Raw genomic sequence first — 23,839 nt, 5'->3', positions numbered from 1 at the left:
CGGTACCTCAGTCCCGGCTCGGTCATCCCCGGGCCTTATCGGCGAAGCTGCCCGCAACTGGAGGGGGCTACCCTGGGCCTGCCTCGGCCAGGCCGCTGCCCTGCCGCCGCGGTGGCGAGAGGGTTGAGGGCAGAGGGGCTGTGGCGGAGGTTCCCGTGCGGGGTGAGGCCGGCCACTCTCATCGCATCAGGCCTTCTGTCCCCCGGGGGCAAGCGCTACCCTAAGGACACAGCAGGGCTGTCACCTGCGGGCTCCAGGCTGTGGCACTAGGGAGGGGTTGGTGCTTTCCTCGCCACTACGCCCTTCGGAGTAAGCGCTTCAGCTCTGACAGGTGACTCCTCACTGCAGGCAGGACTCTCCCGCTGTGTGAGACAATGGAGCGGGTACTCCATCGCACATGTGCCATCGCACAACAGCCGACAGGACGGGTGTGTAGGCCACGGTGTCAACCCAGAGGCTGGATCCATCTGGCAGAGCGGCATCTAGGAGAGAGCTGTTCTGTGGGAAGGGGAAAGCACAGATTTGCTGTGCTCGCAGCAGCTTGTACGAAGTGAGTAAACACACCGCAGTCTTCCCCACGTGTGAAGTTTTATTAAAGAAAGTGTTTATTTCCTTGCTGTCAGGCAGATAAGATGATGATAGTGTGAATAATTTAAGCCCTTTCTTCATTTGTCACAAGGAGATACTAGTAAAAGAGTAGGGTTAGAAAACAGTATCTGCTACTGCTGCTTTATGAGTAGGAAGATCTTGGTACTTGTAGTTTACAAAGGAGTGTACCCAGCAGTGGGAGCTGTCAGCCTAACAGTGAGCTCAAACAGTTGTGACTTGCTCAGTGTCAGCTTCAGCCAGATGCTTCTTCATTCACAAAGTGAGCTCCCTCCAGCAGCAGGCCACCAATCATAGTGGTGTAGATAAGCACAGGTGATAAGCGTATAGTCCTCTATATAGAGAGAATGCATGTGTGTATAATGGCCTAACAGTTAAAGCAGTTAATAAGAAAGCTGATATTACAAAGAAATACTCATTTTGTGAATGGAAATGAACCAACCTTGACTGCAATAGGTGGGGAGGGTTGTTTTTTCTTTTTTCCCTATTTTTTTTTTCTACTAGTACAACTACCCAATTGTAAAATGGATTTATGGTTATGCTTCCTTTGACAGGCATTTACAATTTCTCAGATGTAAATTATTCCTCTGGAGTTACCTATTGTTCCAAACTTGTCTACAGTTATTCTAGGCCAGCCCCTTATACCCATTTTTACAAAACAAATGTTTTTGTATATTCACTGTGAAGTAGAAAGTACTTTTCCTCCCAAATTGTAATTGAGGGTATATGAATGTCCTAACTACCTCTTATTTCAAGTAATGCCAACAACACTTGCTGTGTTCAAGGTGCAGTGGCCAGCTCATGAATATGAATATAGCTGTGAAGAGTCTTTTATTGTTCCCCCAATAGTTGACGTATTGCCTGAGGTGTACAATTCTTCAAGAAAATTATCTGATACTATTAAAGAGAATGGAAAGGCCTTAAACTTGTTTATCTGGTTTGTCTGTTTACTTGTTTAGCATTGCTAATCCAAGAAGTATAGCTTCTCTCATTATTTTGGAATTCACAAGTTAGCAATTAATTATGTAACATAACCACGTTATCATGCACAATATCATGGAAACCACATCGTGAGTACATCTTCTTGGCATACTGCAAGTGAGCAGGCACATTGCAGGTTTTCAAACACCAAATAGCCTTTCCCTTCATCATCAGTTAAAGTTATTATGATCTGTTAGTTTTCAAATTACCATGGACTTTTCAGATGCAGACAAAACCTGAATGGTCCAAATAAAAGTCAAGCAGCGAAGAAAGAAACTGAAACTTCTTTCCATTTTCTCAAAAGGAAAATCTGTTTCCACTTCAGTGGAGGAGGTCTTAAAAGATCTAATCTTTTCTAATTCACTGCTCCAGAAATACACCACGAGGTTCTTCAAGGCTTTCTGTTCTACTATTTTGGGTTTAAAGATGATGGTAAATATAACAGATACCAGCCTTTGCTCTGTCAATGCAAACTTGCAGAATAAAAAAAACCCTATATATTTAAATCTCTAAGTAAATGTGGAACCATGGTACTCTAGGTTTTTTTGCAGTAGTACAGGTAGCTAAGCTTTGATGCATAGTGTTGATTAGGCTTGGAAAAAGTTGCTCTGTGCCCATTATTCAGGTTTTAGATTATTAGTTCTAACTGGTGATCTCAATGTAAAAATGTCTCTGTTTTTGTAGCATAACTATAACCTTTTCCATGTCTTTTAATCACTTGTATTTTGTTGCTGCATCTGGCTTTGTGTGGTATTTATCTGGTATTCCATAACGTCCGATTAACAACAGTTTGGATGCAGAGGAAGTAAAAGGGGGATTAACTATAGAAAGTGCCTCTAAATACTATTTACTCTTGCTGCTGTTAGAGATGGACTAGAGGGCCAAGTGGGTAACTGGTCTGACCCTGCAGAGTATTTTGTACATTCTGGTGTAGCTATATTTTGTATGGGAGTTTATAATGCAGCCTTTGAATCAATACATCAAACATATGAGAGTGAAGAGCCACCTCTGAATCTGCATGAAATGGTAATGAGAATCCTAGGTCCTCCTATAAAGTCAGGAAGCTCTTGCAAGCATATTCAAGTGCAGTAGCCCAGCACAGATAAACATTTAACTCTTATGTGACTGTGAATTAATCAAGTCTTTAGTTTACTACTACTTGTGTAGAAAGAAAAGGGAGAAGAGCATCTTCTAACTCCAATCTGTTGTGGATCTCTGAGTCTGTTCCTACTATGAGTATTCTGTGGAAGGTGACTTCTTACATGTACATTATATTTCTCTGTGCATGTAAACAGTATACCTAAATATTTCTTCTTAAAACTATTACATTGCTTTTATTATTCCTGAGAAACACTTACACAGAAATAAAGTTAACATTTGTATCATAAATTACACAAAAAATGTTACTTTTATAAATAAATTGTTAAAATCGCAGGAAGGGGAAAATCATTATTTGCACAGCAAAGGTTCAGATTTTGCCAAGAGGTGAATTTCACTTTGGATGGAGAGGAACAAGTTCTGGAAAAAATTGTTTGCTGGTTTAACTTTTCTGAAGTCAGAATGATTGCATCAGCAGAAACTTTAGTCTGTTACTTCCAAATAGAGGGATAATGAAGTTACTTAGCAAAGTCAGTCAGCTGCTCTAAACCACTGCAAATGGACACCTCTGTGCAAAGTAAATCAATAAAGCAGACTGTCTTCTCTTAGTTCAACCCAAAATATCTAGCTTGGCTGGAGACTGCAAGGAATAAAAAGAAAATCAGTGCAGATCAGAACTCTGAAGTCGGAGAGCAGGAGGTTACTGTTAGAAATTACTCCAAATTCCAAAGGCTTACCTGCCCAAGCTTTACTATAACCAAGTAGTTGTTATGGAAAGCTTGGGGGGGAGAGGAGGAGAGAGAGAAATGACAGTGTGAAAAATAATTCCCAGTCCTGCAAATATGTTCTAACATGTCTAATATAGCTTCAATATTTTATAATAAGTATTAAGTCACCTACTGAGGCAATAAATAGAACTGGTCTGAATTTTAAATATATAGAAACAAGCCTTAAAGACCAAAGTGACAGCAAACTTATTTCTGGACAAAACTGGATACAGTTCTAGCTTTAACTATTTTTTGTTATTTTAAAAAGAATAGAGTATGAGAGTATACCCACATATAAATTCACAGTAGCTTGCTTTCTTGTTTGAAGAACTAGATCAGAACTTCCAGGATTGTTTGTCGATGGAACACAACTTTATAGTGTTTCAACTTCTACTTTCTTAGGCTTCATAATAGGTAATCATGGAAAAATAAGTTTGCTTTCCTGGAAATCTTCCTAGTGCGATAAGTGAAAATTTTCATCAGTGTTTTTTGTTTGAAATGAATGATCTAATGTTTCATCAAGGAATCTTCAAAAATTAAAAACCTGTACCTATGCATATATCTGCTGATGGAGAAGGGTGACATGAGGAACAATGTGTAACACCTTCTGAACCCTGCTGTTATTTTCTTCAGATGAATGTGTATGGGAGTGGATGATTCATCCTGTGAAGTACAGACTCCTTGGTTACAAATACATTCATTGGAACTTCTTAGCCTAGACATCGGGGTGTTTGGGTTACTTATTTATTTCTTTATGAGTCAGAAGTTCTGACTAATGTTTGTGCTTAGTTAACCACAGAATAGGAGACAAAGCTCCAGATTTTTTTTGTGGAGAGTCAGAAATCAAATGGTTGTTATAAAAGAGAAGTACAAAAGGAAAAAGAAAATAAAACAGGGGGATGATAGATAGCAAGATGCACAGACTTCATAAGTACTCATTTCCAAGAAGTTTGGTTAGTCAGTGAATGAACATCCACTAAATTCTAGAATTTGTTGAAAATTGCAATTAAAACTTAGTACATAAATGGAGATGGAAACAATGCTCTCACTGAAGAGGAAAAAGGTAAACATGTTTTTAAGTTCACATTTCAGGTAAAAATCAATGAGCACAAGAACTATTGACCAAGGATGGAATAGGACTTACAGGGTTTTGTAGATGTTTAAGCAGATCTCCAGTTCATAGCAAATGAAAAATCACAAGACCTTGAGACATCAAATTCAGCCCTTTTCCCAAGGAAGGACTACCTGTCCCTACAATATTCCCAGCTGATACTTGTCAACCTCTTCTAAAAGTATACTGTTGATGGAAATCAAACTTTTTCATGGGCAGTTTCACTGTTCTCACTAAAAGAAGGATTTCACCTATTATTTCTCAACCTATCATCAAAGGAATTTATTTGCTTCCTCTGTCCAGCTACCTTAAAATTGCTTGAACACTATTTTTACCTCTCACCATCAGTCTTCTCTACAGTAAGAAAACTGAGTTTCTTCCATCTTTTTTTCATAGATCATTTCAAGACACAGTGTCAATAAGAATGAAGTCACCGCTGAAGGGACTTCAGACAAAGATCTTGGATCTTTTTCAGAGGAGCAATAAGAGCACTGTGTCCAAGTGGTGGGTTTTGTCTGTTTGACAACTTCAGAAACTTTGTGAGTCTCTTTTTCTTCTTTTGGTAACTGTCTTTTTTTCTTTCTAAAAGAATCTCAGATTCCCTACAAGATGTCCTGAGTAATATTGTTCTGTTCAATAGTGTCTAGAGAATGAAAACCAGCATCAACACCAGGTTTATAATAAGATGTTAACAGAGAGACTTCCTGATTAGTGTAGGAGGTCTCTTCGAGGAGAAATGTGAGAGTGTATATCTGACTACTTTGCTAAGGGAGGAAGGGTCAGTTGGCAGTATAGTGCACCCAAATATTGATGCTCTGAGATATGGAACAGAAAAAGGAAATTTTACCGTGTGATGTTAGCGGAATTTTGTCGGAAACCTTCATAATGTGTGTGTAATTCCATTTTGCAAAAAGCTTCCTGATGACTGGCTTGTGATGATATGATCCATAGTGAAGAAGGTACGAATGTGAAAAGCAAGATTGCTGCACGGTCTAATTATGAATAGGTTGTAAAAATGGATTAGTCTTTAGAAAAAAAATACAGCCAAGATGGAAGTTTTAGGTTACCAACCAATTTAAAATACAGATTCATTTTCTATAGACTGCTGGTCTGATTTAAAGGTAAATACCCTGTTTCTGTGCCTTAGTTTTCCATTTGTAATGACTCACCGTGAATCAGGAGTGGATGACTCAGAGGTTATGGACAGTACAGCTCCTATGGATTGAAATCAGAGCTGGCTTGACAGGTACCCACATGGTGTTTCCCATAATATACAGGAGCCCTGAAAAACAGGAGGACATGTGCACTGCACTTCATGCAAGCCTGCTATAATCTCCTTTTTGCCTGAGACTGGCTCCAGCATCCATATTGTTATAACCTTTAAACATCTAAAAATGAAAATTAATAGTACTTCTTTTTCTGATTTGTTTATTCTGTGGTCTTCTTCAGGCAGTTAAATGAGCTGCCATGACAGTATCTGTATATTGCATCATACAAGGGTCTTCTGGTACAACAGCAGTACAGTGTAAAGCTGTAGCTGCAAAACATATAATTTACTTAGTTCTTGTGGCATACTGATGTACGAACTGGGTTCTTTTAAATTATTGTCCACTCCCATTACCTCTTGGCTTTGAGTTTTGATAATCCCTCTGCCAACTCTGCTATTCCATAAGCATTTCAAATGATTGGTTTAACTGAGGTGTCTTCATCAAACTAGAACAACTGTAATCATCTAGATAACACTATACTTCCTTCCTAAAAGTTCAAAAATGCAAATGAGAGATGAATATTCTGCAAAGACCCAATTGCTTCTATTTGCCTCATAACTTACACCTCTCAATATCTACCATGTGATTCTTAACTTTACCAAAGCCAAAAAAAGCAGATGGTCTGAATTACCTCTTTCATACCCTCTCCACATTAACACGTATCAGCAAGAATCTATTCCTGAATATGGACTCCCCCTCTGAAGCACTGACATGTTAAAGAAGGGTCATATACTACCTGCTTGTGTCAGACTTAGTAAGTGCCTCCAGTTTTAGTCCATCACTCCAAAATCTCATTAGTTATCATTTGCATGAAACAGAAGATGAAGTGGAAAGCCATTGGAATATAAAAACAAAACATTAACTTTTGGAAAGTAGGTGTAAAATTAAATTGTGCAGCATGCATCATCCCAACTAGCTATTTAATTGGGCTAATTCAGAATACATCTGTCTTTGCTTGTGGACTTATATATGAACGGTACTAAACAGATGAGTAATTGGCCTAACATTTATTAAATTTAGCTCTTTCAGATCCTAAGCCACAACACAGCGATCTCCACTGTTAGCAGGAAGGTGGGTGGTAGATGGCAGACCTACATCTATAATCACTCCTGCTGAGGTACAAAACGCTACTCTATCATTATGGTCTTGGTGTCCAGACTTCCCAGCAGGTTTGTAGGAAAGTGCATCATGGTTAGTTATAGACTGCTAAAAATAAAAATAAAAACTAATTTCTAAGTAATTTAGCTTTAAATATTAACTTTGCTGCTGAAACCATTTCCCAGTACAAGATGGAACAAAAAATACAGGTAGCATTGACCTCTAAGTGCAGTAACGTTGGATTTAACTCATTTCCTACAATGATACATTCCTGAGCTTGCCTTCGCTGTGTGAGTGACCTCTGATTTCTCTAACATAAGCAAAATAAAGCTTCTTACTTTGTGGGAAAAGAACTACATACAGCAGCACTGCCATCTTCTGCTTGCTTGCTTTCATGCATGCAAGTACTAGGTTTATATTGCAAAGCAACAACAGGGAAGGTGCATTTTTCTACGAGTAGGTATCTGAGGCAATGAGATTTTCTAATACTCAGTGGTAACATATGTCTGGAGTTCCACAGATGTGTGGGTTTTGACACAAGAACTTTTTCTGGGAAGAGAAAAGGATTTCAGACATTTATCCAGGATTTCTAATATATCCCATTCCAGCCAGAGCAATAGCTCAAAAATCTCAGGAAAATGTGTGCATTTGTATGTTTGTGCTGTCCACAAGGAATATATTTCACTTGTTGAGTATGCTCTGTAGAGTTGATCTGTACACAAATGTACACATTTGAACAGATCTACTATTCCTTATGGTCTGCACGAGTACAGCATGTTCAAAGTATGAATGATTCATGTGCACAGGACTAATTTAATGTGGTTGAGGTATCTTTGATCCTATGCAAGTGTTTGTGTGGTCCATATGCAGTAGGTCAAACAGGTCCCAGATGTATCACATGTGCTTTTGATCTGAAGTTTCCTGGATGTGCTGTACATCAGCACATAAGCAAGATAGAAAGCTGGAAGCCCTGCCTCAGGTATTTCTTTTTAAAAGATTAAGATGTGGTAAATGATATTTTTCTGAACTGAAGTTGCCCACAAAGGGCACATGGAGCCTGTATGGCTCCAGGGATGTGCCACACATCAAGGAAGCAGCTCTGTGAAAGTTTGCCATATGGTATTAGGCAATGCATTGTTGGATGGAACTTTCAGCATGACCATTAGTTATGAGTTTGATTGTATCAGAGAAACTGAAAAGGGAAAGAATTTCACTGTATGACTATCCTGCTGGGACATGTCCTTGGGGTTTTTCACCCCATGGAGGTACAGAGTGACATTGGCAGTTATGATCCTTCCTTTTCCATGCAGTAATGCGTGGAATTACTTCTGGCAAGTGAATATTCCAGTCTCTGCCTTACTCAAGACTTTGATAGACTGAATTGCAGTGATAATTAATATTTTATCTTTCCTAAGTGTGATAATACTGGTGCATGCAGAGGGGTACAGACAATATTTGCAGAAGCATGAGACTTCAAAAAAGGTGGGGAGGTGTATTCCCAGAATACAGAGTTAAATTCACAATAATATCATAGTACAGGTTTATTGCTCATAATTATCTGAGAGAGGACTAATTAGCTGAGATTATTCACATACACTGCTATCCCTGGTACAGAGTCCCTTGCGGTCCGTCATGTGTGCTCACTGAACTCTGATGCATTATGAACCCTATAGACCAACCCTGGTCCTGCTGAGTGATTCAGTTCTGGTACCAACATCACCACTAACTTGATCGAGCATTGCTGCACACTCAGCTTGTTGCTATTACTATTACCAGTTCAACCTAGCAATGTGCATCCCACATATTACTACAGGTTGGGCTCAGAAATGCCAGGGGACAAGATGCTTTTGGTTCTGGCTTGAGATAAAAGCTTTTTAAGAGCCTAGGACAGAGGTTTCTGCTAGATTATTCTTGAACCTGGAAAGCTTCCCAAACCAGAATCTACTGTGAGTCATACAGTATGATCCAATTGCTCTCAGTAACTTGAATTCCTTTCTTGGACAGAGTCAGAGTCAGTACAGACAACAGACGATTCCATTCAAAAAATATGGAATGATGGGCAAGGCACATGATAGCGGGTGTAAATGACAGATTTTTCTCTTCAGACAGAAGCACAAAGTTTCATTCTTCTCTCTCTTGAACCCACGCTTATTGTTAAGAACAAGTTAAGAACTAATGAAGGCATTAGCAGGTACTGAAGAACAGTCTGTTGCTTGCTAGCCAACACTTCTGGGGTGCAAGAAGGTAAAAGAAGTTACTATAAATGCATTTTGTCGGCGAGATCTCGGCTCACACTCAGCTAATTGGCCTGTTTTTCAGGACTTAACCTGGTGGCATAAGAACCTTGAAATAAATCTCTTAGCTACGATTAGAGATGAGAGATTAGCACAGGCAGGAGAGTTGAAGTCTCTTTCTTCATCTCTGCTGGGACAGAAGAACTACACAGACGTCAGGAAATCAGTACTTCGGTCTTCCTCAGGATGCCTGATCCAAGTATTTTCTCCACTGTACTCAGCAAGTTGCCAGTTTCAAGATCCCATTCAGTCCTCTGAAGCAGGTTAGTGGTTTCTTTTACAGATACGAATTTGTGTTTAGCAGAAATGGTGGATTTTAGTGAAATTGATAAGATGGGTTTCTTTATGATAAAATTGCAAACCAAATTTCTGTGGAAAATTTGCATCTGATAAGCGTTATGTAAAACTGAATAGCTGTGCTACGTTTTGTTCTATATAGTTGAGGGAAATTGATACCAAAGGAACAGGTATGTGGCATCTTGGAAGCAAAAAGCTACCTGCCATATGCTGATGGAAGCTGTCTTTGAAGTGAGTTAGACAAGGAAACTTGAGAACAGTACTGATAATATGGGCAGGATGTCCACATTTATTTGGCTTCCTCTGTTGAAAGAAGTATTTCTCCCTTTATAGAATAAATTCGCTTGTTCTCCCATAGCTGGGATAAAAATGTCTGTGTGTATGTGCTTCATACCTCTGGAGTGCCTCGTGTGCAATGGCACGGTATGTTTCAAAGAACTTCGATAAAGGTGTTAGTTCCATTGAACTACTGGGAGCATTGGTGGTTTTACAGTAGCCCACTGCCAAATGTAACTTGGAGAAGAACAGATGCATATTGCAGAACAAGACAACAACACTTCTAGCTCATAACTGCACCTCAGTTCTTTCAGCTGGAAGAACTGTCTTCATTATGGTCAAAAAAATGCTACTATACAGCAGTATGTGAACTGCAATACATCTTATGCTAATAAATATATTCAATACTTCATTGAAGAGTTGGGGAAAGAATAATGTCATGGTGTGCTTATACAACTCATCATGATGGAAAGAGAGTCTTCTTGTTATCTAGAATAAATTCAGTAAATAATAGGAAAAAATGATTTAAAGAGAAGTATCCTCATAGAAGCTGAGAACTCAGGAACAGAGTAGGTAAGTTGTTCTTCTGTCCCAGACTCAATGCACTCAAAGTTTCATGAGAAGCACAGTGTATCTTTGTGCAATCCCAGGTACATCAGTGACAGCCAGGGTCAGTCATCGAGTGGTCACTGCACTACAACAAGCAGTTGTTTCCCCCCTTTTCCTCTGGCAGTACAGCTCATATGAAACAGCAGGTCTTACTGCACTAGAGGACTGTAGTACCTCTGTTAGATGCATGTGAATATTCCATGAAAATTGGTCTTACAACAATATTGAAATTACACTGGAGAACCTGGAAATACCAGATGAGAATTACTGGAGGCAAGGACTTATGAGGAGAGTTGCTTTTGCACAGAAATTTTTCATTGTTTTAACTTCAGGCATCTAAAAATGGGTGAGGGAGCTCTGTCAGAATACCTGTACGAGATGGAATATACCCCTGCTTATGGAATTCAGCTTCAAGTTTCTTTATGGATCGAATATGACAAAGTCTTCCAAAATCAACAATGCTTCTTGAGTGATGGATTTTTAAATAAAGGTAGAACTGTTTACAACTTTCATTCAAACATTAAAGCAAAAGATGTTCGGCAAGCAGGGTGTTCTCAGTGACACTGTAACTATGCCTAACATTTCAGAGGCATTTTGTAACTACACAAGTGTATTGCATAGTAGTGAACAGGGAGTGATGCATTCATATACACTGGCCATTGAACATGAGTTGCCTATCAGCAGCTAGGGGATTTCACAACAGATTCTCTCTATTGTGAGCTCTGAGACCCAAGTATCAGGGGTTGCAGCAGCCATCTACAGCTATTTAAGTTCAAGTCATGAGCTGCTTAGCTGGTGAAGCAATCAAAGATACTGTCTCCAGGCTTAGACAGGCTGTCAGCTGAATGCACATGGATGCTTAATTCTGTGCCAGCAGAGCATGATCTTTTTGAATGAGGTCTGAAGAATATTGTAGAAGATCAGTGTGAACACAGTGTTGTCATTTTATGAATGACTGTTGTCTGAGCTTGTTTGTACAGAGGTGTCTATCAGTAATCAGTCTTTCATAATTATAACTGATATGCTTATGACAGTATGATCAGAATCAATATCCAACCATAACTGATAATCAGCCTCAACAATCATTAAAGCCAGCACCCTGTTTTTAAAGTCACAGAGCTGCTGGCCTCAACACCTTTGGAAATAAGAAAAATACTGTGCATTTTTCACACTATTCTCTGTACTGTACAAAATATACAAAAATTAATAGTTTTGAGGGGAGGTAGTTTCCTCTGTAAATGCAGGAGAAAATAAATCAACAAAAATAAAGTAGATCTCTCAGGCATTAAAATGTTTTTATATTGAAATGCATGAAGACATCTAACCATATCCTGATATGAATGGAACAACCTGTTCCTCGCCTCTAAACCAGAACTGACTCCTGCTGACATGCACAGATGAAGATGCTGGGATGCCATTACCTTTTTAAATTGTAGTCTACAACAATCTGCTTACCCCATGTTAAACTTTGTGGCAGTTGTGGATCCTTCAGTGGGTAGGTGTAGCCCTACTTCTGTACAGCTAGTCTGCTGGTGGTTTTCATGCTGGTTTAGCCAATACCAGTTTTATTCAGAGTGAAGCAGTAGCATCCACTAGCTTAAAAAATATTATACAAGAATAATGCTGCTTATACTTCTGTATTTCCCCAAATTTACAGGATTATGTTTTACAGTCAATAAATGCCATTGTATTAGTGGAATTAGATGACTATAAACATATAAATGAGGAAAGGCAATCACAAAGCATCAGAAGCATTGAAGACAGGTAAAAAGATCATTGCTGGATCTTGAGATACTGCAGCATAGTTCTACATGCACATCGCATACACTGAAACACATTGTCTCCAGCTCCAACAGGTTTTAGATCTTGGATGCTATTAGCTGCTTTTTGCCTGTGATTGTGATATAACTGGAGAGATGCAAAGAAGTTACACAACATCAGTAGTGTTGCAGAGAAGCAAGGTTAAAAGTGCTGGGGAAGATGGTATCTTTTTTTTTTTAGATCCACTAATAGCTAGGGAAAACAAGACAGACCTTGAAACACGGAAGTCCTCCTCCAGCTGTGAAACTGAAATATTGATTTGAAACTCAAGGGGGTTCCTCTCTGAATATATTTTATGCCCATCATTGTGACCTTTGAAAAGAAAAATAAGAATCTGCAGATCACATGGGAAAGTTATTAAAGCAAACAGCACTGCACCAGCTACTAGGAAGAAAAATAACTGTTACAGCTGAAATTCAAGCTATAAATGTCACTGGGGGACTCCCTTGGCAGGGCTCAGAGTGCGTGAGGCTGTACAGGAAGTTTTCTGCAGCCTCTATAAATACCTGGTCAAACAGACAGTAATCTCTCTCTCTCTCTCTCCCCTTCAGATTTCTGCTGCATGCCTTGGATAGATGCTTCTAATCAGCTTACAAGCTTTCCTTGACCTACGCTTCCTTTCCTAACTCTGATCCGACTATGGCTGTCCTCAAAGTAAAATTCACCAAAACTAAGAGGGACAAATTGGCTCAGATCTTATGGATCCTCAACTGGGTTTCTGTAGTGAGCGGGATCATTCTCTTCAGTCTTGGCCTCTTTCTGAAAATAGAGATCAAGAAGCGCAATGAAGTGATGGCAAAAGGGGATGTTAACTCTGTCCCCAACATGCTGATCTCTGTAGGGGTCGTAGCATGTATCATCAACTTCCTGGGTGGCAAAATCTGCTATGACTGCTCAGATACCAACAAGTTCTCTCGATGGAAACTAGTTATGCTCCCATACATTGTGTGCACCTTCTGTTTTACCTTCTGCATCCTGGTGGGTGCTCTCATGTGCTATACCATGAGGAACGAGCTGGAAGAGTCTCTCTATCTGGGACTGAGGGATGCTATTAAGTTCTATAAGGACACGGACATACCTGGACGATGTTTCTTAAAGAAAACAGTGGATATGTTACAAATTGGATTCCAATGCTGTGGAAACAATGGCTTTAGAGACTGGTTTGAAATTCAGTGGGTATCTCATCGTTACCTGAATATGGCTTCCAAGGAAGTTCTGGAGTAAGTATTTACTAGTCATAACAAAAGAAATCTAGGTGAAAAAACCATTCAAGGCGGCAAAGCAGATAGTAGTTTTGACTGGACCTTTGTCTCTTAATCAAAAAACTGTAGAATGACCACGTTGCTCACAATATATGCTACCTACATGCACAATCAGAACTTGCCTTTTGCTGGCTTTTTAGCAAAAGTGATGCTAAGCAAAGCAAGGATTTATCTTTCCTTTTATAATGTGGTGAATTAGGTACCTCAAAGTTTCCATTATAGTGAGCTGATACTGGAAAGAAAAAAGGGTTCTACCATCAGTACATTGCACAATCAATCCTGAACACTGAAAGATCATCCTCCTCCTTGCAGCCTTCTCTTAGGCTGCAAATCTAGTTTCAGTTCTATATGTTCACATATGAGAAACTGCCAACATCATGTACACTGCATAAAAAAGAAGGAGAAAACCCTGTGAATTTTGGAGGGCAGGAAGGGGGGGGGGATTCAAGTGATGTAGCAATTGTGAAATTATATGGCCAAAAAGAAGAGTCTGGTTATTCTTACAATAAATAGAAAACTTAACAATATTGGTAAATATTAAATTAGACAATCCAGTATATAATAATTCTTCTAAAGCTGAAAATAAGTGTTCACTGATGACAGTGTAGTAGCTATGTAAGTTCTTGGGAAAGACAAACACAGAAAGCTTGACTGGCATTTGTCAAGTATCCTGTTCTGTTGAACTCAAAAATTGGTGTCAGTAAAGCCAAAGGAAGAGAGGCCAAAGATCTCACGCTCACCACATTTGCAACTGGAAACTACCAACAAAGCAAAGCATATATACAGAGCTGCAAACATCTCAGAGGACAGAGCCTAGGAGAATATAGACAAGAGGGCACCAACATGCGTAAGGCAGTTGGCCATGGAAATAAAGCGAGCTGTAGAGCAAGTGTTCTTGAGAGAGAAGTTGGAAAGCAACAGTGACACAAAGCAGACTGACCTAAGAGGAGATTTAAATCCTGGTTCTACCCTGAAAAGTGACATGACAACAAAGATGGTCCACAGGAACTTCAGAATAGTGTCTTATTGTGAGAAGTAAAATATGCAGCCTTTTATTTTTGAGACAAGCAGAAACAGTAATATTTTACCCAGGGTCTTAGCCAAGCTCTGTTTTCCTCTGCAGGTTCACCTGTGCTATGCCCTTACTTTGGAAATACAGTTAGTTAATTTTTGCCCCATGTAAGGAGAAGATGCCAGTGAAATTTGTGAGAGAAGTAATTACACTGCAGAATTTCTTTTGCTGCATGTGATTTGGGCAACTCCATCTTGATTGAGATGGAACGTCTTAATGCAGAATGCAAGTTGGTGCTGTATAACCAAATTATGCAGCGACTCCCAGAAATGTAGTAGTGAATCATTTGATAGGACATCACTGGAAGCAAAGTCCAGCTGGTTCAGAAAGGATGGAGAAGGAACCAAACATTTTCCTTGGTGTTACCTTGCACTGTATATCAGTTAGTACTTGGTAGATTAAGAGGCAAAGCATGTGAGAGCTGACATGCTGCCAGTTGGCATGTGACCTTTGCAGAACTGAACTTTTCACCTTCCCTCATAATCCTCTTCCCTCCCCTCTCTTCTGCATCTCCATTGTCAACACCATGATGTGACAAGAAATGGGGAGTCAATGGGAAGCAGGGGGATGAGGCAGGCTGCAGCAGTACAATCCTATCATTGCTTATCATTGCTTGGGTAAAAATTGCCTTTTCATAGTCTCAAATGCAAGTTTTGCTTTGCAGTACCGTAATGATTTTGAACTACAACAACAAATAGCACTGAGTGTTTCACTCCCTCAGCTCTACTACTGAGGTCTTCCCTTCTAACAGTACCAAGATCCATCATTCCTTAATTGCCCCTAGTAAGAGGAAACATGATGGCAAGAAGACATCACCTAAGTCTGGAAACTGCGAATGTTGCCAGTGGGAAGAAGATTCCTCCTTGTAACATGTGGCAGGAAGCAAATAAAAATAACTAAATTGGTGGTTGGGATCAGAGAAAAGCTTAAAATCCAGTTTAAGAGATTGTATTTTAACCATTTTAGATGCTGTACAGTATTCGGATCATGTCACTGAAATATGCAGGGTTGTTCTGCTGGCCCAGGGAAAAGCTTCCCTTTCACAGTGTACCGGCCTTTGTCTCCTGCCTCTGTGAGGTTTCTTTTCTCCTCCCACATTTGAGCATTCCGGTTTGTACCTCTTTGGCTCCCCCATTCTTGCTTCCCTCCCAGCGAGTGGTTTTGCCTCTGCCTCTTACACAGCTTGCACACTTCAGTCTGATTTCAATGCATTATTTCAGTTCTTTTGCATTGGTTTCATTTTTTTGCCGTTACCAGGAATATGATGGCCACAAAGTAAAGACAGTTAAGATGGGAGAGGAGTTCACATCTAAGCCACTCCTAGGTGGAAAATGAAAGATGAACTTCCTGACTTAGACAGGTCTTTCACAAGGGTATTTTTGACACAATGTTAAACAAAACACACCGCCCCCCAAAAAAAAGAAAGGGAAAAACAACGGCTGGAGGTTGTATTTAGCAGGCCTACAGCAATAAAATGAAGGCAATTATTCTGCTACCCCAGCACAGCCACAGATACTGAACTTCCTAGCAGCTTATGTTTCTCTTGAAAGATACATTTAGTCCCAACATGCTGGAAGAACACTGAACCACAGAGCTGCTGCTTTCTGTTCACCTGATGAGCTTTGTGTGACAACTTCTTTCCATTTAACTTAGATCATCTGCAGTGGAGCAGGAAAATATGATCTGTGAATGTTAATAAATGAGGAAAAGTCTTGGAAAATATTAAAAATTCTACTATTAGCAAGTGCTGAAAGCTGGATCTCTCAGAGAAAGTTCTTTCATGTATTCTGGCTCCCTAACAAAGGCTAAAGGGCATGGTCTTCATTAAAACAGATTCTCACCTGTGGGGCTACCTCAGGAAATCAGACATCTGTGATGAGCATGAAAATAGATACATGCTTAAAGGCTACTTCCCCAAAGTGTGAGACCATCTCTCAACGTCTTAGATACCCTCTGCATTATGGAAAATCTATTTCTCTGAAGAGCCTCTTGAGAACAGAAGTCCTCACAAGGGCCCACTAGCATAAGAGCAGATAATAGAGGGAAAATGGATGTCAAGGGTTCACTTAAGTGTTCCAGAAACTCTTGATTAACCTGAGACTCGGTTCTCTTTCCAGTGTATGATTCTTTTGTTCTCCCTCCTATTTCTTTATCTTTCTTCTTTCCCACTTGTTTCTCTCCTGATCTTATAGGGAAGGGGAAGGAATCATTTCTAGCAATAAGTATAAAGTTTCAAAAATGACAGAAAGCATAGTTGTAAGAAGTAGGAACTCCCCTGTGAGGGAACACAAGACGTGTTGAACCAGCCATTGTGTGTGGGCACAATGATGAAATAAATGCCAGCAGACAATTTCCAGCGGTTCCTGTGGCATGTAAAGTTGTCCTTGTATTAGGTTCTCTCTTAAGGAATGCTCATGCTGAAAATCAATCCAGAAGTGGTGAAAGAGGATTTGTAGGGCCAAAACTTCCACTAGAGTTCTACCAAGATAAACAAGTTCAGAAATTGTCTTGAGTATTTTCAGCACAAATATACCCAAAAAGGCAACATCCCCCCCCATGAAAGCTGAACCCATATCTTGCATGCACAGTACTGAGAACCACGTGAAATACTGTGCTGATACCATACTTCAGAAACACAGGAAAGGAAACATCCAGTTTTCCTGCAGTAAACAACTTTTCCAGTTGGAAAGATATTCCCATTTTCCTGTTGTTACATGTTGCAGCATATTTGCATTCTAGCCTTTAATAAAGATCACAGACACTGTTTGCTGCTAACAGATTTGTAATACCCAAACTGTCTGTCCTGCTGCAGCCGCCTGAAGAGCAATGTTGATGGGAAGTTCCTGGTGGATGGAGTACCCTTCAGCTGCTGCAACCCAAGCTCCCCACGGCCCTGTATCCAGTACCAGCTGACAAACAACAGCGCTCACTACAACTACGACTTTCTGACCGAGGAGCTCAATATCTGGGTGAGGGGGTGCAGAGAGGCCCTGCTGGAGTACTACACAGTCATTATGAGATCCATTGGTGTTACAGCATTGCTTATTTGGTTGTTTGAGGTAAGCCTCATGAAAACATTCCTGTCAGATTAATCCGTCTTCCTGCTCTCTAACTACATAATAACTACAAATAACTGCAGTGTAACATATGAAGAGTGCCTCAGTATCCAATAGAAAATCCGAATGCACTTCAGCAGTGTTGCAGGATTTCCTTCAGTACAGACAACTTCCCAGAGCAGAGGCAAATCTCACTGAAGAACCATTAGAAATGGTGTATATAATCCTGCATGTTTGCAGAGCTTTTTCAGCAGACTATGGCATATTCCCTTCCCTGAAGCATTTACTGGATCAATTACAGGATGATGCATGTAGTGACAACTGCACAGAAATGAGGTCTGAGGATTGTTTTAAGTCAGTTTTAACAAAGAATATAAAAAAATGTGAGCAGGTCTTCAGCCAAATACATTAACTTTATAGGAAAAACTCAGCATAGGTACTACTATCTCAAAGCCTCCTTTTACATTCCATAGCTTCATCACATGGCCAGTACTTGCGAACATGGCATACCTTTTTAGATGTAGATTAGACTGCTTATTATACAATCAAAATAAGCATTTCACAGGCAAGCACATACACCTGTGAAGATGCACTGTTTCTACTGGCTGTAAACTGAATGTTGTCATCCAGAGGCTGAGGGAGCTGGGTCTCTTTAGCTTGGAGAAGGGGAGACTGAGGGGTGACCTCATCAATGTTTACACATATGTAAAGGGTGAGTGTCAGGATGATGGAGCTAGGCTTTTCTCAGTGATGTCCAGTGATAGGACAAGGGGTAATGGGTGTAAACTGGAGCATAAGAGGTTCCATCTGAACATCAGGAAAAACTTCTTTACTGTGAGAGTGACAGCACTGGAACAGGTTGCCCAGGGGGGTTGTGGGGTCTCCTACGTTGGAGATATTCAAGGCCCGGCTGGACAAGTTCCTGTGTGATGTACTCTAGGTTACCCTGCTCTTGAAGGGGGGTTGGACTAGATGATCTTTTGAGGTCCCTTTCAACCCTTGGGATTCTGTGATCCACAGGTAAAGGACTCCACGATAGCATAGGCTAAAATATGTGTTTCTTCCCTTTTTAGTTAGGTTTTCATTTTCTGATTATTGCCATACTGCATGCATATTAGCACTGTAATTAAAATAGTTCCCAACAGTCCTCTGGCAGTGCTAGATGTGGTGGTGGTGCCAGAAACAACAGGCCTTTGGCAGCACCTTGAGAAAGCTGGGAGCTGGCTCTCTCTGCTCCCTTAAACATTGACACACAGGCACCATGATCTCAATTCCCAGAGAACTATGGAAGTGGGGCTTTTTCCTATACTCACATTTGAGCCTCCGCTATAGGCCATCCTTCTTAATTTCAGTGCATTGGCATGTAGAACACATCTGGCCTCCACATGAATGATTGGACTCCTTGGAGGAAATACTGATTTAATCAAGGTCAGTGGAAAAAAAATCCACTGAAATTAACACACTACAATCTATTCTTTTTTTCCCCATTGTGACTGATAGTTCCATTAATTGATCATCCATTCTACAGCAATTAGTTATAGTCTCTACGGCTGCAGTGTTCCTGAGTAATTCTGGGTATCGATGTGCCAATAACATCCAAGTGGGAATGATACCTGATCAATGGAGAGAAAAAAGAACCAATCACTCTCTCCCTGGTATTTTTCTTTCTACAAAAATGCAGTTAATTGGGAGAGCGGTTTGATATACTGCTGGGGTAAGGAATTTGTCTGCTTTATTCAATATTATTTATTAAGACTGTAAATACACAAGTCAGCTGACTCAGTGGTAGGATTGAGGCTGTAATTTAAACTCTTGTTTAACTATTAACTGTTTCTTACAGCTCTCTGTTCTTATGGGTGTTCGGTACCTACAAACAGCAATGAAGAACGTCCTCCTGCTAGGAGATTTGGAGGGCGAGTCAGATGGTTGGTTACTAGAAAACAGCTTTGTGGAAACTGCCAAATACAACATCAATATCATCAAGAACCTCGGCAAAGCCAACCAGATCTCCACTGTCTCAGGCATGAATGACCCCAACATCAATGTTCAAAACACAAACTGTGACAAAACCAATGTTACAACAAAATCTATCCCAGCAGCTAGCTAGGCAAGCCTTCAAAGAAACAACATCACAAGTGTAGCTTTGACGTATCTGACATGTAATGTCACTGACCAGGATGCCCTGTGACTGTAATTCATTGCTCATAGTACACAGGAAAAACATACTAATACAGAATAGATGATAAGAGACCAATATTTTACTTGTTACTGTTGTAAATAATACATTATCTGAATATCATTTTGGACACCCTGCATGTAATCAAATACAAAGAAGTTGTATCACTGGGATATTCAAAGCAGAAAAATACTCTTGCTTTTGAAATTGTGCAAAAGTCACAGTAAAAACTCCTTTGTCTAAACAATGTTGTTTTCTATAACAATAGAATAAGCAAGAATTATAATGTTAGAATAAATATAAATAATGTAAATAAAGTGTGTGATGTAAAAACCTGTACTGGACTTCAAGCAAGCTGTATGATCAGAATGTCAAGTGCAGTTGCTTCACTGCTTAAAAGTTTAGGCCTATACTGAAATATGTTAAAAATAAAAATGGGCAGATGGGGTCTGTCTGCAATATTAGTCTGTAGAGGATGTTTTGCAAAAGGCATGCAAGAGGCAAGACCACTAGAAAATAGCTTTTTCCCCTGACAAAGCCTCCTAACTTCCAGGAAACAGAAAAATCTGGGGCTTGGTATGACAAAGAGTATTTGTATCACTGTGTTTCAGTAAATCTCACTGGACGCTTTTCTGTAAGTTGGCATGAGGTTTTTTTAAACCCGTTCATGGTTTTGATGTCCAAAACACAGTAAGCTTCAGGGGTAGAACTGTCCGGCTACACATTTTCCCCAGCCCCCACACAGCTCATTTACTTTTATGTGAAGAGAACATATTTCACCATAAAAGACTAGTTAATATTTGGCAAGTTAATCTTTGTGTCTCAGCCAGCTGCCAAGGACTGCAGTGGTGGGTACCAATGTGATCGCTTGTGAACTTAATTGAGTGTCAGCATACATCTCACAGGGAACCATCATCGTCTTGACTACTGCCAGGCATTACTTCGTCATTAGACTGCTCCTTCCTATCCTGTATAGGCATCCCAAGTCCCCATTGATACAGATGCACTACAGAAAAGATGCCAGCTCACTTCACAGCAATCAGGATACAATTTACTTTTTAAATAAACACTTTCTTTGCTTTGTTCGTGTTAAGTTTCCTCAGACAGTGGAAGGGCTCCCTACATACCCAGCCTGTTTTACAGCACCTGTCACAACAGTTTGGGTTTTCTGGAGTATTTAACACTGCAGCCACTGGATCAAGGAAACAAACTCAGGTAGCAGCAGACTCCATCTTTAACTCCCTGTAATTTATAAAGACAAAGATGGCATTAGCACGGCAAGCCTTTAAGCCGGAGCATCTGCTCAGATACAGAAATAAATACGATTTGGGGGACACATCTTATCCTTGTTGTTATTAATGCTTAATCCAGCCAGAATTAATAACAATACATTTGTGCAACAGCAACTTCCAGAGTAAGGAACTCACCTAAGGATAAAAAACGATCTTCTTTGTGAAGTTCTTAATTAAAAAAATCCCTGAAACCTTTTAATATTCAGTTTCTGGTGAAGACACTAGTACAGTCCCTGGTGAAACTGCAATTATGATGCTCTTCCTTTAAAGCTTTCTGCTTACCACTGAAAACCCTTGCTCTATACTGATCATAAAGAGAAAATAGTAAGAAATATACAAACAGAGCACATTTACCATTTCATGCTTAGAAATGAACACAACTAAGCTTTCCTTAGAAGCTAGAAACCTCCCTTCTGCAAACTGTTTTTCGGGCTTTTTTTTAACTGCACTAACACAGTTCTCTATAACACAGGAATCATGATATTTAAAATCTGACAAGTCATTTGGCTCACGTGCTTTGTATCAGTTCAGGCTCTGCCTCTGGCATGCGGTACTTTAGCAAAGAACCACAAAGGTGCGCAGCTCATGGAACATGGGTGAAGTCCTTCTTCATGAAGAGACCATCACTTGGATGGATGATCTTGTCCTGCCCCTGGGTGTCAGTTAACTGAGGCAGACTGCCGAGAATATGTAAGTCAAATTGCTCAATGAAGTTCTGTATAAATCCAAATTGGCAAAATCAGTATTCCTGGATTATAAGCAGTATCATGATACTGAGATACACTGGGTTTGCCACTTGTAATAAAGGCTAGCATGACTCACAAAGAAAAATGGGATGAAAGAAGATTGGAGGCTTTTTATCATCTGGAGTGATTACTCCTCAGGCTGCTATGGTATGGTCAGGACAATCTTCAAGTGGAAGCCCTGGTACATTCGGATTACCTCTCTCCAAGTACCAGACAGTATCTAAATTCTTGTACACAAAGAGGCTAGGATTACATTTCAGGCATTACTAAGAGGAAGGAGACAGAAGGTTCTGCAGTCTGATGAAAAAGATAGACCACAGGTCTTAACAAATACTTGAAATGATCATGAAATCCACAGTCCCCACTACCTGCTTTGCCACATTTCGCTGAGGTTAATCCACTCAAGCATGAAGCCTAGAAACCTCCTAAAATTAACCCTGACAGCTTCCGAGTTGTTTGACAACCTGTAATTAAACAGTCCAAACTATACTGCTTTTTGACACAGATCTCATGAACAACAGTCACAGAAATAAAAATGAAACTTAGGTCCAGTTTTAATATTTCATGTTTAACTTGATACCTGGTCTCCTCTTACTCACCACTGCACAAAATAATATATATAATCCCTTTGAATTTCAGCTTGCTCTCCTTCAACACACATTTCCTTCATACAGCTTCTTTTCCATGTACGCTTTCAATCACACAGAATGTAAGTTTAGAGAATGTAGCTAGGATTAGAAATAGCTGGGTTTGAGAGACTTGTATAGAACTCGGTTTTCATTATTATCCATTTGTTTTCTGTATCAACCCCCAAATTTAGCCCACCTGCAATATACAGATAAAAGCAAATAAAAGACACTGTGCCACAGATATGAAACAACTTTCAGTTTTGAAGAAAGTCTCTTTGAAGATGTCAAATAATACGTTAAAAGAATCCAATTAACAAACTTAGATATTGTGTCACAGATACGACTAGTTTACAGTGGAGACAATTCAAGGATGTTGTTCTATATATAGTTTTAATACTATATATGTTATACTATACAGTTTTGTACACTCATACACTGCACCTTGAGGTTTTTACTATGCAAGAAATAGTGATGTGGATTCTTTCCTTCCCGCTTTTATTTTCTCCCCATTGAATGGGTTTCTTGTTCTAATGTTCTTAATGGCATTTTTGCTTTATGTTTTAATCTATCTACCTTTACCTTCTGCCTTTTCAGGAGCTGGCTCTTAAAAAAAATATTTACTAGGAATAAGCAGAGAGTAACACCATCAACACCCATACTCTGTAAGCTTCAAAGTGCACAAAGCTAGAACAAAGTAGCAACAAAGCAATGACTGCCAGCAGCTTTGGAACATTGACATTTGACGTTTCTCTGTCAATGACTTCTTGGCTGTTCGCTCAGCTCTGTAATAAAACTGAAATATCACATAGCACATTACACCAGCACCATAAAATATCCCTTCCTAGAGGTAAAGTATCAGACAGACAATATAGCCAGTTCTCCTTTGAGAAGCTACAAAACCAGAATCACCCAACTGATCAGGGTAAGGACATCTGAATATTAAATTCTGTACTTAAGACTTTTTACAAATTGAGGTAGACACTGCAGGAATTTACATCTGTAAAATGCTAGGACACGTTTCAAGGGGAATATTCCCTTAAATAAGAAAAAGCATGCCACCATTACCAATTGGTTGACTGACAACACAGATCATAGGATAATTGGTATTGTTTACCAACATTTACTAACTCTGCTCCTTTTCTGTACTGACAGATGCTGCTATAATGCTCTTGTAAAATGAACTGTGAAGTGTCAATGTGCCTCTAAATAAAAGTTGAATGATCTATGAGAAGTTACTTTATTTCCTGTTTTTAAATATACATATACAAGATATTTTATTTCAAAAGCACAAGAACATTATACAAGTTTCAAATTTACATTTTTGCAATTAAAGATACCAATATGTGCATTATAAAATAACTTCTCCTGTCAGCTTGGATG

At 39.6% G+C, this 23,839-nt stretch overlaps 1 protein-coding gene across 1 annotated transcript; it reads left to right on the top strand.

The window, feature by feature from the left end:
* Positions 1-12,865: 12,865 nt before the first annotated feature.
* LOC308221021 (photoreceptor outer segment membrane glycoprotein 2) lies at positions 12,866-19,815 on the top strand (the record flags this gene model as incomplete). The annotated part of the gene is made up of 3 exons (XM_080617819.1): positions 12,866-13,446; positions 17,373-17,619; positions 19,457-19,815. The coding sequence occupies 3 exons, from the start codon at positions 12,866-12,868 to the stop codon at positions 19,721-19,723; spliced, it is 1,095 nt and encodes a 364-aa protein (XP_080473945.1). The 3' UTR covers positions 19,724-19,815.
* Positions 19,816-23,839: the final 4,024 nt, after the last annotated feature.

This window comes from Psittacula echo (genome assembly GCF_963264785.1).
Source record: "Psittacula echo genome assembly, chromosome: 5".
Classification (NCBI taxonomy): Eukaryota; Metazoa; Chordata; class Aves; order Psittaciformes; family Psittacidae; genus Psittacula; species Psittacula echo.
The sequence above is the reverse complement of the archived record's forward strand: the minus strand, read 5'-3'. Positions and strand labels throughout refer to the sequence as shown.